General features: G+C 34.1%; 3 protein-coding genes across 3 annotated transcripts; 2 read left to right on the forward strand and 1 right to left on the reverse strand.

Moving 5' to 3' along the window:
- Nucleotides 1–1,689: 1,689 nt before the first annotated feature.
- On the forward strand, nt 1,690–5,357 carry LOC118050505 (heptahelical transmembrane protein 4). Its single transcript, XM_035060867.2, has 4 exons — nt 1,690–1,893; nt 2,484–2,749; nt 3,123–3,429; nt 4,486–5,357. The coding sequence occupies exons 2-4, from the start codon at nt 2,487–2,489 to the stop codon at nt 5,140–5,142; spliced, it is 1,227 nt and encodes a 408-aa protein (XP_034916758.1). The 5' UTR covers nt 1,690–1,893; nt 2,484–2,486; the 3' UTR covers nt 5,143–5,357.
- Nucleotides 5,358–7,560: 2,203 nt separating this feature from the next.
- On the forward strand, nt 7,561–10,861 carry LOC118050503 (putative glycosyltransferase 7). Its single transcript, XM_035060865.2, has 2 exons — nt 7,561–9,255; nt 10,473–10,861. Exon 1 carries the CDS (start codon nt 7,834–7,836, stop codon nt 9,220–9,222), a length of 1,389 nt encoding a protein of 462 aa, XP_034916756.1. The 5' UTR covers nt 7,561–7,833; the 3' UTR covers nt 9,223–9,255; nt 10,473–10,861.
- A 1,288-nt stretch (nt 10,862–12,149) lies between these two features.
- LOC118050504 (uncharacterized) lies at nt 12,150–13,740 on the reverse strand. Its single transcript, XM_035060866.2, has 5 exons — nt 13,403–13,740; nt 13,254–13,320; nt 12,858–13,169; nt 12,637–12,777; nt 12,150–12,444 (listed from the first exon to the last, which is right to left on the reverse strand). The coding sequence occupies exons 1-5, from the start codon at nt 13,469–13,471 to the stop codon at nt 12,434–12,436; spliced, it is 600 nt and encodes a 199-aa protein (XP_034916757.1). The 5' UTR covers nt 13,472–13,740; the 3' UTR covers nt 12,150–12,433.
- Between the last annotated feature and the right edge of the window lie 1,492 nt (nt 13,741–15,232).

Here is a 15,232-nt window from a genome sequence, read left to right on the forward strand (position 1 = left end):
TTTTCTATTATATCCTTAACTATTAGTCAATTAATCGTGTTTTTAGTATTAATTATAATGCATTTTTATTTTGAGAATATTTTTTAATTAAAAATATATGAAAAAATTTATTTTAACATATTAATACCTTTCAAAAACACTTAAAGAAATTATCAATTTAAAAAGCACTTTGAATGCAACACAAAAATAAATACCCACTAGATATTTAATCCAACCACTCTCTTTTTCATTCATATCCAAAACTTATTCAAATAAATAAAAGTATAAAATTCCAAATAATCATGTCATACATTACATTTAGACTTTGTGACACTTATTTTTAATGAAAAATAAAAGAGAAGTAAAAATACAAAGTCATGGTAATGTTTTTCACTATTTTGTATGTTTAAGCTCCTGCTTGGAATTATGGTTGTGGTTTAAAGTATTTTTTTTTAAAATTTTATTTTTAAGATTAATATATTAAAATGATATAAAATATAGAAAAATTAATTTTTTAAAAAAAATTTTTTTTTTTTAAAACACGGATTAGATATTATTTCCAAACGTATCCTAAGCCACTTAATTATGGGATGTTTGAACTAGAGACTTGCCGAAAGGAAGAAGGTAATTAATTTTATTTATTTGTAATTAAGGGCTGCAGAATGTATATAGCAAAGATAACATGACTTGGAGTGTGAAGAAGACGACGGCTATATATGTTGCCTTCCTTTGTTCTCTATTCTGGAATATGGTTTCAACTCTTCAAAATATCATAATGAAGGAGAATCCCATTTTGATTTTGCGGTACGAAAATGTTTTTGTAAAAAAAAAAGCTTTTTTAGTTTTAAATTAATTTGTTAGATGTTTTTAGATTATTTTAATATGTTTATATTAGAAATAAATTTAAAAAAAAAAAAATATTATCTTGATATATTTTTTTAATAAAAAAATACTTCATAAAATAATTACCACTACAATATCAAACAAAAAATATTTAAAACTTAGAACAAAGAAAAAAAAAAACGAAAACTATAATAAATGTTAGCATTAAAGCTGCAGTGCCCATACTTCTCCTTTATGATTTGATTTTAAAATAAAATATTTAAGGATGTAATAATAATTATTTTTAAAGTTTTTTTTTAATTTAGAAATATATTAAAATAGTATATTTTTTAATTTTTAAAAATTATTTTTAATATTTTAAAATAATATAAAATATAAAAAATAATTATTTTTTTTTAAAAAACACAATTCTAAATATTACAAAAGTCTATTGTAATTACCATCTAATTTCAAATATAAATCAAAGTGATAGGTCACACATGTAATCCAAAATCAATTATTATATATATATATATATATATATAAAACTAATTAATTATTAATTACTTTTTATTTTAAAAATTAATTATTTATTCTCTATGTATTTTCTTGGAAAGGAATTAAAAATTAAAAAAATGTTTTTTATGAATAATACATAAAATAAATAAATTTTACACGAGAAATTTATCTCTTTTGTTCAAGAGCTACCATAATTTTTTCTAAAATAGTAATAAGACGTTGTCATTATCATACTTATTTAATATAAAAATATCATGAGAAACAATGACATCAACTAATTTATAACCATCATAGGAATCTCCGCATTCAAAAAGCATCTCTTTCTCTTTATTCTCATTCTCTACTCTCACGCTTCTGTGAGGCGGTCTCGCTAGCTCTTTAAATAAGAATAAATTTGGTGTCTTCTCTCCTCTCTCTCTGTTTCTCTTCATTCTCCCACAGCCACGTGTAACCTTAAGGCTTGAGCATTAACCTTTGTGTTTTTATTTTTAGTTTTGAGAGCTTGTCATTTCTTTTGTACGTGAAGACTATCATCATCATCATCTTCATCTGCGTTTTCAGTTTCAGTTTCAGGTACTGTCTTCTCATTTGGTTTCTTGCTTCTTTTCTATCCCCATTTTATTTTTCTTTCTTTTTCTTGGAATGAATTCGATAAAAGACGTCATCAACTTAGAGTTTCTTGAATTCTTATTTTTTTTTTATGAATCTTGTGGTTTCCCTTGAAAAAAACGATGAAATAAAACGTTGATGAATGATTCTGAATGTTCATCAAACGTGAACTTGGAAATCTTCAATAACATTAAATATACAGAGATATTATTTGCTATATTACGACTTGTATTCTTCTCCCTCGCATAAAAAAAATAGAATCTATGAATAATATATTATAAGATTTCTAGATTGCATTCAGGCAGTGTTATAAGATAGAGAAAGACAGATCAGAAGAAACGTGTTGGTTAAAGAGATAGATACAAAAACATATATTAAATTAGTTTTTGGAACAATTTTTTCAGAGAATTCCCGGAGACAAGTTTTTTTTCTGTCGTTTTTGTCTCCCTCTTTTGTGTCCTAGACAATCAAATGTTACTTGAAAATTGGGTGCTAGCTATTATTTGTAATGACCTGATATTTTTTTTATGGCATGCATACATTTTTTTCAACAGAGAATGGCTGGTGTAAATGAAATGATTGAGGGTTCGGAGCTGATAACTGAAACAATTGATCAGAAGCTCCCAGCAAGTGCTTCGAGGGAAGGAAAAGGGAAGAGATTATGTAACAAAGTTCAGTATCAGCTTGTAGAGTACCATTCTTTGCCTGGATATTTAAGGGACAATGAGTTCATTGTGGGCCATTACCGTCCTGAATGGCCATTGAAGCAGGTTCTGCTCAGTGTCTTCACTATCCATAATGAGACATTGAATGTTTGGACGTAAGTTTCCCTTCTGTTAGGAACCCCCTATTTCGTATTTTGAAGGAGTTAAAGTCTCTTGTTTTTTGTTTGTGTGATTAACTGTTGTGGATGTTGGCAATACGTGGATTGTTGGGGATCTTTACTGTTTAGAGAAGATTGATCGCTTATGTTTCTTGCTTGATTTTGTATTGAAAAGTTTGAGGCTTTTTGGATTTTGTATTTAGCAAAGTAGTGTTCTGTTTGTCTATGTGACCGTGATGTTTCCATTTGGAATGAGGAATTGAAGATAAGAGGACAAATATCAGAGGATAAAATTTTTTTCTTAAGTTTTGGTTCATAAGTTAGATGTTCTGCTTTGTGTCTTTAATTACAGATTATTGATTCACTGCAGGCATTTGATTGGGTTCTTCCTTTTCCTTTCCTTGACCATATACACTGCAATGAAGGTTCCAAAGGTTGTTGATCTTCATTCTCTCCATCTTCCAGAGGTGTTAAAAGCTGATTTGCACAAATTGCAAGAGTGCCTCCCATCTTTACCCACCATGCCTGATCTGCACAAACTTAGGGAGGAGTTGAAGAGTACGTTTCCTTCAATTGATATGCTTCCATCGCTCTCAGGATGGCATATTATGGACCTCCTATACAACTGTTTGCCTGAGCGGTTCTCACATGGTAACCAGACTGATGTTTATGTTCTGGTAACGATCTTTTTCCTCAATACTTCGGATTAATTCTGTAATGACATTGAATTTCCTGACAATGAATTTCATATATCTTCATCTTTTCCTTATAAGTAAAAGTTAGGAGAAGTGTTTGGTTATTTTCCACTCTGTTCTGATCTTAACAAATGGAAGTATCTCATCGACAATTTAGTCTTAGAACTTGTCTCTGCCTCTGACGTTTTGGCTCTACCTGTAAAGGGCTGTTTGCTAACCTGCTATTGTCTTCTGAGGTATTCTTAGTTTTAATCTTGTCATTCCATATTCTAGCAAGAATGTTGTCCATGAAATTCTTTCATCCTTTGCTTTTGTTGTGGTGTGTTGATTCATACTGTCCTGGGAACTGAATATTTGAAAGATTGAGTTTTGCCTTCTTTGCATTTAAAAGATTGATTAAACTTGTGCGAAATCAGAAATAGGTAACTTGCCAATTACACGAGCTCTGAATCTCAGAACTTCTCAACCAAGTTTCTGAGCAACAGATGGCTTGCAACTGAAATTTGTGCTGTTTGCACAGAAGCCATAAATATGTTAAAGGGATAGTTCAAACTATATTGTGTAAATGCATTACTTTTGCTATGATGAGAAGTGAAAACAACACTTACCTATACTCTTGAACTGCATTATTTGACAAGTAATTACATGTAACATAGAACTAAGTTCTGCATAAAGTCACAGGAGAACCTATTCGATGCTGAAGGTGCATTTTATTGAATGGGCTATCATATCTTGCACCGCCGCTTTTCGCCAATATTTTAAGTCTGTCACACCTTAGCTGATCAAATGGTGTTTCCTTTATAGATGATTATATTTGCAGTCCAATCTATCAACAGTTGCAAGAAGAAAACTGTTTGAAAGAGTATTCTTTATTGATGCTGGTTTTATTTTCAGTGTCGGCTTTCCACCGTTCTGTATATTCAGTAGTTTGTGTATGGAATCTTCCATCTAAACTTCTGTCTCTGTTTTCGTTGGTTTTCTTTCCTCATCTTGAACCTTGGGTTGGCTAATGTTTTTTGTTTTTCCTATTAAACGCAGCGTACCGTGAAGGAGGATGTTGCAAACATAATAGCACCCCTAATGATGATGAGGCCAATAACACGATGGCCATTCTATGCTTTCTTGGGAGGGGCCATGTTTTGCTTGCTAGCTAGCAGCACGTGCCACCTTCTCTCGTGCCACTCCAAGCGTTCATCATACATCCTGCTTAGGCTTGACTATGCCGGAATTGCAGCCCTTATTTCGACCTCCTTCTGCCCTCCGGTGTACTACTCCTTCATGTGCAATCCTTTTTTCTGTAACCTGTACATGGGGTTCATAACTGTCTTGGGAGTTTCCACAGTATTGGTTTCGCTCCTGCCAGTGTTTCAGAACCCTGAATTTCGTACCGTTCGCGCGTCCCTCTTCCTCGGGATGGGTTTGTCCGGGATAGCACCTATTCTGCACAAGCTTATCTTGTTCTGGCATCAACCTGAAGCCCTTCACACAACTGGCTATGAGGTTTTGATGGGGATTTTCTATGGACTCGGAGCTCTGGTTTATGCCACCAGGATTCCGGAGAGATGGATGCCTGGGAAATTCGACATTGCAGGGCACAGCCACCAGCTTTTCCATGTATTGGTGGTGGCTGGAGCTTATACTCATTACCATGCAGGGCTGGTTTACCTCAAGTGGCGAGACCTGGAAGGATGCTAGCTGAGGAAAGTAAATCCTGAATGTTAAAAGTAGTTGATTTGTGGATCATATCGTAGATTAATGTCATTGTGTGTCAATAAATAGGTTTTAAGTTGATGCAGTGGAAAAGCGAAATGCTTCTCAGCTGTTGTTTGATATTTTTTATTCCTAATCTTTATATTAATTTTGTATGTCCGTTAAAATTAACTAATCTCAGAACCCAACTATGCTCAGAACCGTCACACTGTCTGCAGTTGCCTCACCAAGTTGTCTGTCTCCTCGCATGGAGGAGTAGGCTATGGCTTACAGGTTGCAATTTTGGCTTGCTTACAGTCATTAATCTGTTACTATACCTTAATTTTATTTACGAGTCAATTATAAAATATAAGTAAATAATTACTGATAAATAGGTAAATATCCAGCACATAGCATTCAAAATTTCAGTATTTAATCACTAAAACCTTATTTAATTGTAACAAACATCTAGTATTCTGGTTTACGTAATTATTATTTATAATCTCAAAATAACATATAAAAATGTAAACTCACCCCAGATAAATTGCAATTGCAGCTCCACACACACTTTCGATACTAAAATGTATACGTCCTATTGTTTTCTCTTCCACAATAAAGCTTCATTTACTTGTTGTGAGATGATTTCGTGAAGTTTTTGTGATGGTGTTTTAAATAAAATATGTTTTAAAAAAATATTTTTAATTTTAGATTATAAGAGAGGTTTAAAAAAATTATTTGATTAAAACTGTTGTGAAATGAATTTTTGTATATAAAATAAATTAAATATATATACTATCAATAAAAAATATATTATCTTAACTTCTATAAAATTAAATTTTAAAATATAATTATATATGAGGCTCATTAAAAAAAACAAAAGCTATTTTCTTAACTAAACAATTTTTTCTTTATAATTTGGTAAAATATAAAAGCTACAACAAACACCATTCAGTTTTAAAATTCAATATTGTGATAGCATTTATGTTTACAATTTTTTGAATTAAAAAATTAATATGAAGAAAAAATTAAAATAAAAAACGCTTTCTCAATTGAAAAACAAAAACACACTCTATATCAAAAATAAAAAAAGTGTCGGCCGATGCATTTTCACGTGTCTCGTCGTGTCACTTCTAAAATGCAACACCTCACCGACACGCGTCCCCTTACAGCCATAGTACACGCCATATCTTGTCTAAAGTCTGAACATCACACATGCCTCTCTGTTTTTCACACCCAATGTCTATTTTTACTCGTTTAAATGCTTTATTCTTATATTTTATAATATAAAAAATATGATGCAAAAAAAGTAAAGGATAAAGAGATTATTACATATTGATATTTTTAAAGATCAAAATTACTATAAATACAGAGAGATAATTAAAATTTTTAATTTTTATTTATTTATATGTTCGCTTGCTAAAAGTCTATTATAACTTTTTATATGGAAAAAAAACTAAAAAATCCTAATAATACTGAATATAAAAAGTATTTCATTCAAATTAAAAAAAAAAATAAAAAAAATGATGCAAGAAAAGTAAAGGATAAATAGTTTATTACATATTAATATTTTTAAAGACCAAAATCATTATAAATATAAAAAGACGACTAAAATATTCATTTTTTATTTATTTACATCTTTACTTGCTAAAAGACTATCATAAAGTTTTATATAAAAAAATAAAAAATTCTAATAATACTGAATATAAAAGTATTTCATTCAAATGAAAAAACTAAAAAAAGTAAAAAAAATATCTGTTTTTTTTAAAATGCTATACAAAGCCAGCTTAAAGTGAATAAAAATCTTTGACAAAACTATAAATAATATCTTTTAAAATATTTAGAAATTATTTTTTATTAACTTTTTTGTATGTGACAAGTGGGGCCTTTATTGATCGTCATCTCCAACCTGCTATTTTTTGTTAAATAAAAATAATTTTTATTTTATAAAATATAATTGATAAATATATATTATTTTTTCTTAAGATGTTTTTATCAAGTGAGGGTCTTGAATTATTTTTTATCATAAATTTTGGTCGTAGTTTGAATAATTTTAATTTCTTACAATATAATTTTTTAATCGGATTCGAGAATGATAGCAAAGCTTTTAAGTTGGCTAGAGAGCCTTAGAGCCATTTGCACGAGAAAAATTCAAAACATGATGCATATAAAATGTTTTAAGACTTTAGAGCTGAAAATGGGAGTATAAATGATATTTTCAAAATCTTTCAAGTGCCGTACATATGATAATGTTTCTTATAATTGTTTTATCGATATATTGATGGAATATTTTTTTGTTTGTGGTTTTTTCTAAATTTTTTTTAGTAGTGTGAACGTAAATTTACATAAATTTAATATAAGTAAAAATAAAACCTTAGAAAACAGAGTCCAAGTTTGAGAAAAGCTAAAAAGGCGAGCATCATGTGATTTCTACTTTCTAGCCCTAATTTAGCCAGCCCGGCGCATTTTAGCCTCCCAGGCGCATGAAACCGACGCTCTCTACTCTCCACTATCACAAACAACAGAGCTTGCCTCCTTATTTGCTATAAACCCCACCAAAACTTGCTCTAAATTTAGGACTCAAGATTGGTAGGTGCTTTAAAGCTTACTTACGCAGTAAACTTGCACTCTCACTACTTGCCATAACACAAGCCAAACAAAATACAAACCTAGCTGATCTCTCTCTGTCATACTATATAGATGCTGTTTTGTAAAATGGTCACCCCTGAATTGTCTCAAAGCAAGTCTCAGTTCTCTCCAATGGCTAAATCAAGTGTCAGAACCAAACCCTCATCCTGTTTCAGTGATGGGTCTCTCTATCTCGGTGCTGCTTTACTGGCATTCTTACTAGTTTGGTCACTTTGGTCCTATGCACTCTCTCACAATTTCGACCCCAAAACAAGTGCGAAATCTGTCGCCAACACCCATGCCCATGAATGCGTTCAAGAAAACCCTGAAGTCAATTTACACTACGACCCACCAGACCAGACCTTCTATGACGATCAAGAACTGAGTTACTCGATCGAGAAACCGATCAAGAACTGGGACGAGAAACGAAAAGAGTGGCTTAAACATCACCCTTCGTTTGCCCCAGGTGCTCGTGATCGTGTGGTTCTTGTGACTGGATCACAACCAAAACCATGTAAGAACCCAATAGGTGATCATTTACTCTTGAGATTCTTTAAAAACAAAGTTGATTATTGTAGAATCCACGGTTATGATATCTTTTACAACAACGTTTTGTTACATCCAAAAATGCATAGTTACTGGGCCAAACTACCCGTCGTTAAAGCAGCCATGTTGGCTCACCCAGAAGCTGAGTGGATTTGGTGGGTTGACTCGGATGCTATGTTCACCGACATGGAGTACAAGCTTCCATTACAACGTTACGATTACAAGAAACATAATCTGATCGTTCACGGGTGGGAAAAACTGATCTACGAGAAGAAGAGCTGGACTGCTTTAAACGCTGGCGTTTTTCTGATTAGAAACTGTCAGTGGTCCATGGATTTCATGGAGAAATGGAGCGGCATGGGTCCTATGAGTTCAGAATATGAAAAATGGGGTGGGATCCAACGGTCAGTATTCAAGGACAAACTGTTCCCCGAGTCAGACGACCAGTCGGGTTTGACATATTTGCTTTACAAAGATAAGAGTTTAACGGAGAAGATTTACTTAGAAGGGGAGTATTATTTCGAAGGTTATTGGGCAGATATACTGCCAACGTATGATAACATAACGGAGAAGTACACGGAGTTAGAAAAGGAAGATGGGAAATTGAGGAGACGACATGCAGAGAAAGTGAGCGAGCAATACGGTGTGTTTAGAGAGCCACACCTGAGAGAGGCAGGGAATGGAAAAGGCAGCTGGAGAAGACCGTTTATCACGCATTTTACTGGCTGCCAACCTTGTAGTGGGGACCACAATCAGATGTATGAAGGGGAGACTTGCTGGAATGGGATGGTCAAGGCTTTGAATTTTGCTGATAATCAAGTTCTGAGGAAGTATGGTTTCGTGCACCCTGATTTACTGGATTCTAGCACCGTCACCGAGACGTCGTTTGATTATCCTGATGATGGGCCCTGGTAAATAAATTGATTACAACAAGAAGGAAAAACAAAGGTTAGTTTTGTTGGTTTATTTCTTGCTGCTGTTGCTTTTTAAAATGATAAATGTATCAGTATATTAATTATATCAAAATAATTTAAAAATACTAAAAGTCTGCAATGAAAAATTCAAATTTCAAGGTTGTTTTGGCCAAACACCCTTTTGGATTCGTGTTTGCATGGTGAAAACTGCTGTTGGAGCTAGAAAACATAACAAACAGGCACTTAAACAATAATTTAAAAGAGTAACTTAAAGTTTTCTGGTTTTTGGTTTTTTCCCTTATAGCATGGTGATTAGTTATTTGTAGTATAAAGTAGTAATAATGATGAATGCATTGAGTGATTTTATGACCAATTTTAATCAATGATTTGGTGGCCATGGTGTGCTTTACTCCTTGAAGAAAGAGTAAAAAACACCATGGCCATAATTGAAGGCTTTGCAACCCATAAATTTGAGTAGCGATAAGGGAGGAACATGTAGTAGCACTTTTTAGCATAGGTATCTCGAGGTTCTTTATTGTGTGTGGTTGCTTTATCTTTTGTTTCCTTTTCCTTTTTGCTTTATCTGCATTAGAATGTGCAAGTCTGTTGATATTCTTGCCTTTTGGGGCTTAAACTGGTGCATGATTGAAGGATAATGTTCCACTTATCAAGGACTTTGTATGATGGAAGCATGATTTTGTTAGGTGGGTGAGTGGGTGAGTGAGTGAGTTTATGCACATACACAATGGAATTGCTGGCATGCCACTTGAACTTATTTTCTTGACTAAATCATGGCGCTTTTCTGGGCATTAAAGGGGGACTAAGATCCTGGGTTTATTCCTTTTAAGATTTCTAAGTTTGACATCCTGTTTTCTTTAGACCACCTATGGTAGATCAGTGACTACCTTACGGTAGGTTGCTACAATGCCTATGTTTTGGGCATCAGGATTTTGGATCACTGGATTTGAATACAATAGCAGATCCATAACTATAGATGAGCATTGACATTGTGCTGATTTCTGAAAAATAGGCAATCTGAACTCACCCTTATGATCCCAATTCCCAAATCCTTTCCGGCAGATCATTCGATCCTGGAAGAGTCTAGCCGTGGATGTTAGTTGTTCACGAGCAGCTGAACAGAATGATGTTTCATCTATTATCTCAGTTTTCTGAGTGGCTTTCATGTATAAAATTGAATTACACATGATTTTCTAGTACTCAGCACTTACTCATGCGATTGTTGAATGGCAGAAAACCTTATATAGGGTGGTTCAAGCCTTCCATTCTGGTGCCGTCAGGCGACATGGCTGCATATTCTCTGTTGGCAAGGGATGGCTGAATTAACATGCAGCCGTTGTCCTCAACTAGTCTTGCTGAAGGCAGTGGAATATTGTGTTTCGCCAGCAGCTGTGTATAAATGAAGAGGCTCTTGCAGAATTCACTCCTTTTATTTCCTTGTAGGTTTTTTTCCTTCTTTTGAGAGATGATTGGTCTCCATGCTTACCCTGCAGGTTCGGGTTTGTCTTGCAGCTTTCTCGTCCAAGCATGATAGTTGGTTCATAACATCATTAATATTCACAGAACCTTTTGAACCTATGCTCTTCATTTCAAAATTAAGTCTGAGCCTCCATTGATTTCAACTTTTTGGATGCATTTCTTGTTTGCTTGTTGCCCTGGAATAAATACAGAAATATAAGTGGCGAAGTAATGATACATAAAGAAATAAACTAGAAGTATATTTGGTTGAAGATATAGAATAAATCTATTTTTAAAAAATTTTTGGAATGAATTTTGATGTTTGCAACGTGGTCCCATGAGAAGAAATTGAAAATTTAAAAAGAAAATGCAGGTTGTGTATGATTTCTAGCAATATTTCTGTCATACTTGCACGTAATCGAACTCCCTTTCGCTCTCATGTCTGTCTTTTTCCTAGCAATTATCCCTGTGTTTCATTACTAGTCGCTGTTTCGCTCTCATTTGTACGAAATGTGAAGCCTCGAGGGGACAATGAGTGGAAATTTCTAGAGCACATGCCGCCAGCCAAGACCTTACCAAGTGGATCTTAGCTAAACCAACTCCTTAGCTATAGTAAGTAGCCCGTGGGAGTGAAAAAAACCCACATCGTTTGTGGCGCGCGAGAGAAGCTGTACAGTGTTGTTCGCCGGGAAAAGAAAATCATAACCTCAATTACTTTAAACACATATGAACCGAAAAGATCAAAGCGGAGAGAAAGAGAGAATTTGTTAATTTGAAAAGATCAAAGCTTGACAGTCTGGCTTCGGTGGAGTTATTCAATCTCTCTCTCTCTTTTTCCTTTCTAGGTTTATCAATTCGTTAATTTTCGTTCTGAAATGAGAGAATTTGTTTGGTTCTCGAGAAATTATGAGAGGAAGCAATTACGAGTGGGAAAACCAAGGGCTGCAGTTCTACTCGAGAAGAACATGGTGCAATTTTCAATCCATCTTTGAATCTTCAACAGAAGAAAACTGCCATTTCAAAGGTTATTAAGGTCCAGAAGCTCTAACCCGCATGCTTTAATTATGCACACGATTATTCTGCAAATCCAGATGGAAAGATGTGTGAACACGTGGTTTTTGGTTCAAATCAAAGTCTCTTGTTCAAAGAAAAGGGGTAAAAAATGGCTGCCATGACACACCTTTTCCATTAAGTTGATGTGACCTGGCTGCTCATGCATGTGCTTTGTTATGATTGTTTTTATCAAGAAGCATCTCTTTTTATTGCAGCAATTCTGCCTCTGGACAATTTAAAGTTGCTAAATTTCCATTTGGCTGTACAATCTTGAGCAGCTTTTGAATCACAATGGTGTGAGAAGTTTAGGACCACAAATCTTGAATTACCAAGGTGTTAGAAGTCCAGGATCACAGCATGTATTGGCTAGTTTGAAGGAGCTTACAAGGAACTATCAGCTAGATAATTGGGCAGCCCAAAAACTTGTAGGATCAACACTAAGTTGTTATCTCTGGTACAAAAAAAACTGATACAAAAATTATTAAAAGACTTAACTTCCAATTTACCCAAGCCAACATCAAGTCAAGTGAGAATTGCATGGTCAAGCTCTGAAAGACGAAGGCATAGCAGTGCTTAGTTTCCTTGTGAATCCACCCTATGAATATCTATCACAATAGAATAGAGGCTGCTTATTTGATTTTCCTTTCGTCTGCAATCTGCATGGACTAGCATCATAGTGTTGTTCATATCTGATCTGTTTCAAGAATCCAAGAAACCATGCACTCTACAATGAACACACACTGTTGCAATAGCTAATAAAAGATCAAAAGCTTTAAGAAAGACTTGTAAACTGAAGTAACGTCCTTGCTGGTTTCTGGCATGTCCATACAGCACGAGGGAATTAAATTGATGGCTTCTCAACAACATTTCTACTCCAATTTCTAACCTTGATCACCGGTCTCCTCTGTTGTAGACTTCAAAGTTTGGTCCTGAACATCAGTCTCCACAATGGAAGGCTTCAACCTTTCCCTTGCCAGCCTCTTAGCCATCCTTCTCTGCTTTAGCTTGCTCTGGTTAGCACCACTTCCTGAAGAAAACTCATAAACAAATAAGAGCATCAAGTTATTTCCTAAAACAATATATCAAAAGGTCTGCTAGTTTTCTTACCAGGGTTGTTACTGGTAGCAGCACTAAGATGACTACCATCCTCATCAGCATTTTCTCGAACAGCTGGGCTGCGTTCTTTAACTGCACTACTACAGCCACCTTCTCCGTCATTCCTTGACAAAGGCATTAATGGCCCGATAATTTTTCCTCGACGAGAAATATCCTCCTTGAGCTTCTTTCGACGTAGCCTCTTCCTTTGAGCTCTAGTTAACTTGAGGGTCTCCGATTCTAATCTGCCCTCACCACCACCACCACCACCACCGTCATCTTCCTCACTTGTCGATGAACCACCCTGTCGCAGCCCATAATCATCTGCATTCAAAAGCTCAACAATCTCAAATACTGTGTTTAAATGACTAAGGGCTTTTGATTAAATAATAGATAAACCACTCAAACCTGGGACCAGACTAACATCAAACCCATCATTCGCTGTGCTTACAGGGCCTTTTCCATCTTCTGTTTCCTGCAATTCATTTAATCCACATTCAGAATGTGAATAAAAAGAAAACGAAAATTCCAGGCATTGTATGCGACAGAAAGTGTACATGTGTTTGTGGATAAAGAGTGTTAAGAAGGGCCTCATGGAGCCGGCGTCGCTTCTCTTCACCGCGCATTCTTGCCACTAGCTTGGTGAAATGGTGCAGACTTGTTAGTGTCAGTTAATAGAGGGAAATGTATGTCCCTGACGAGTGACGTGGGAAGCTTTGGCATGTGTTCGGGTTGGCGGAAAGAGCCCAGGAATTGGGGTTAATGCTTGCAAGGGTACATCTTGTTTTGGAATCCTGTTTTTTCAAGACTGAAAATACAAATAGATATATAAATTTGAAATTAATTAAGAAAAGAGTATCATTAGTGTGCTTTAGTACTATTAGTCGGTGCTGTATATATTTTAGGAGTGGAGCACTCCGATCTTTCTAATGGATGGATAAGTGTCAGTGGTGGAGATTGATTGTGTGGTTCTACCAATTTTTTATTATTTTTTGGTAAAATATAAAAGTTTTTTTTTTATTTTATTTTTATTTTTTAATTTTTATTTTATTTCATTTTTTATTCAATTTCTTCCTCTTTTATTTAATTTTTATATCAAATTTGGCTTCTCATTCTTTTAATTGGTGTTTTTTTTATTTATCTTTTTTGTAATTAAATTTTATTTTAAATTTCATCTCTCAACACTTGATTTTGATTTATTTTTATGTTAAATTTAATCATTTTTTTTATTACATTTTATTTTACTTTAGATCCTTTTTTATTGTTTCTTTTTTCAATTTTATTCCTTTATATTTTGTAATTGAGAATTTTACTTTATTATATTTGAAGCTTGCTTTCTTTGGGGTTAATTATAGACTCATGACTAAAATTACGAGTTTTGAATTTAACATGGGTTGACTTCATTTTTTTAATTATATATTAAATATATACTAAAATAAAAAATATCTAATTCCTATATGATTTTGGGTTTAACAAGCCATCATTGACAGAATTATGTGAAACGAAAATGAATGAAATGGTAGGATAAGTGGAGAGCAGAAGAGGCTGATCATCACTCCACCACAGTACTATATATCTTGGTGGGAGAAGAAGGACCATTGAAAGTGAGAAATTAAGCTAGCTGGAGCTCAATGCATGCTGTTGATATATATATATATATATATATATATATATATATATATATATATATATATATGAGCAGCAGCAGCAAGCACAATTGAGAGCCAATGCTCCATTATATCTGGACAGAGGCGGTGGCCGAACCGCATTATAAAAAAATATGACGTGTATCCTTGTCTCTCCAACGGGCAAACAGACGGTGACCAACCCACCCGCCGCACACGACATTGTATGACATAAAAAATGCAACATTACTTGATCATATGGAAATTAACTATCATGAGTTCATGATGAAGACATTAATATTGCAAAGGCATAAAGAGAACACTTCATCGTAATTGTGAACTGGGAATGTTTGCCAGCCCCAAGTAGAAAAAAAACTCTACTTTATTTGCCTTCGTGTCATGCCCATCCACTGGAGTTTTGAACCAGTCCAACTTTCATGGTGTATGGTCAAGGTGTTTACCAGTCAAGGCATAATTATGTATTAACGGGGATATATTTAGTTAGTCTAACACATTTGAACAAATCAACACTCTTTTTTTTTTTTTTTTTTTTTTTCTGGATCATGATGCACACCCCTGATTTCTTTGGATCTTAATGAATTGTATTCATTCAAGGCATTCTAGCACCAAACCTTTGAAATTAAGTATTCAATTCGATTTATTACAAAACAAAAACACGAACGGTACATGTGACAAAGCTGGAAGACAAGCCATAACAGACACTGCGAATACCGATGAAAAACACAAGAGATCAAGGAGGTT

Source organism: Populus alba, chromosome 7 (assembly GCF_005239225.2).
Source record: "Populus alba chromosome 7, ASM523922v2, whole genome shotgun sequence".
In the NCBI taxonomy this organism is placed as follows: domain Eukaryota; kingdom Viridiplantae; phylum Streptophyta; class Magnoliopsida; order Malpighiales; family Salicaceae; genus Populus; species Populus alba.

What these genes read in the sequence shown, in the direction of transcription:
- LOC118050505 (XM_035060867.2), top strand. Translation starts at nt 2,487, where the DNA reads ATGGCTGGTGTAAATGAAATGATTGAGGGTTCGGAGCTGATAACTGAA. An exon ending in GAGACATTGAATGTTTGGAC is followed by an intron (nt 2,750 to 3,122) that starts GTAAGTTTCCCT and finishes GATTCACTGCAG; the next exon opens with GCATTTGATTGGGTTCTTCC. An exon ending in AGACTGATGTTTATGTTCTG is followed by an intron (nt 3,430 to 4,485) that starts GTAACGATCTTT and finishes TATTAAACGCAG; the next exon opens with CGTACCGTGAAGGAGGATGT.
- LOC118050504 (XM_035060866.2), bottom strand. Translation starts at nt 13,471, where the DNA reads ATGCGCGGTGAAGAGAAGCGACGCCGGCTCCATGAGGCCCTTCTTAAC. An exon ending in CTCTTTATCCACAAACACAT is followed by an intron (nt 13,321 to 13,402) that starts GTACACTTTCTG and finishes AATGAATTGCAG; the next exon opens with GAAACAGAAGATGGAAAAGG. An exon ending in TGCTACCAGTAACAACCCTG is followed by an intron (nt 12,778 to 12,857) that starts GTAAGAAAACTA and finishes AGTTTTCTTCAG; the next exon opens with GAAGTGGTGCTAACCAGAGC.
- LOC118050503 (XM_035060865.2), top strand. Translation starts at nt 7,834, where the DNA reads ATGCTGTTTTGTAAAATGGTCACCCCTGAATTGTCTCAAAGCAAGTCT.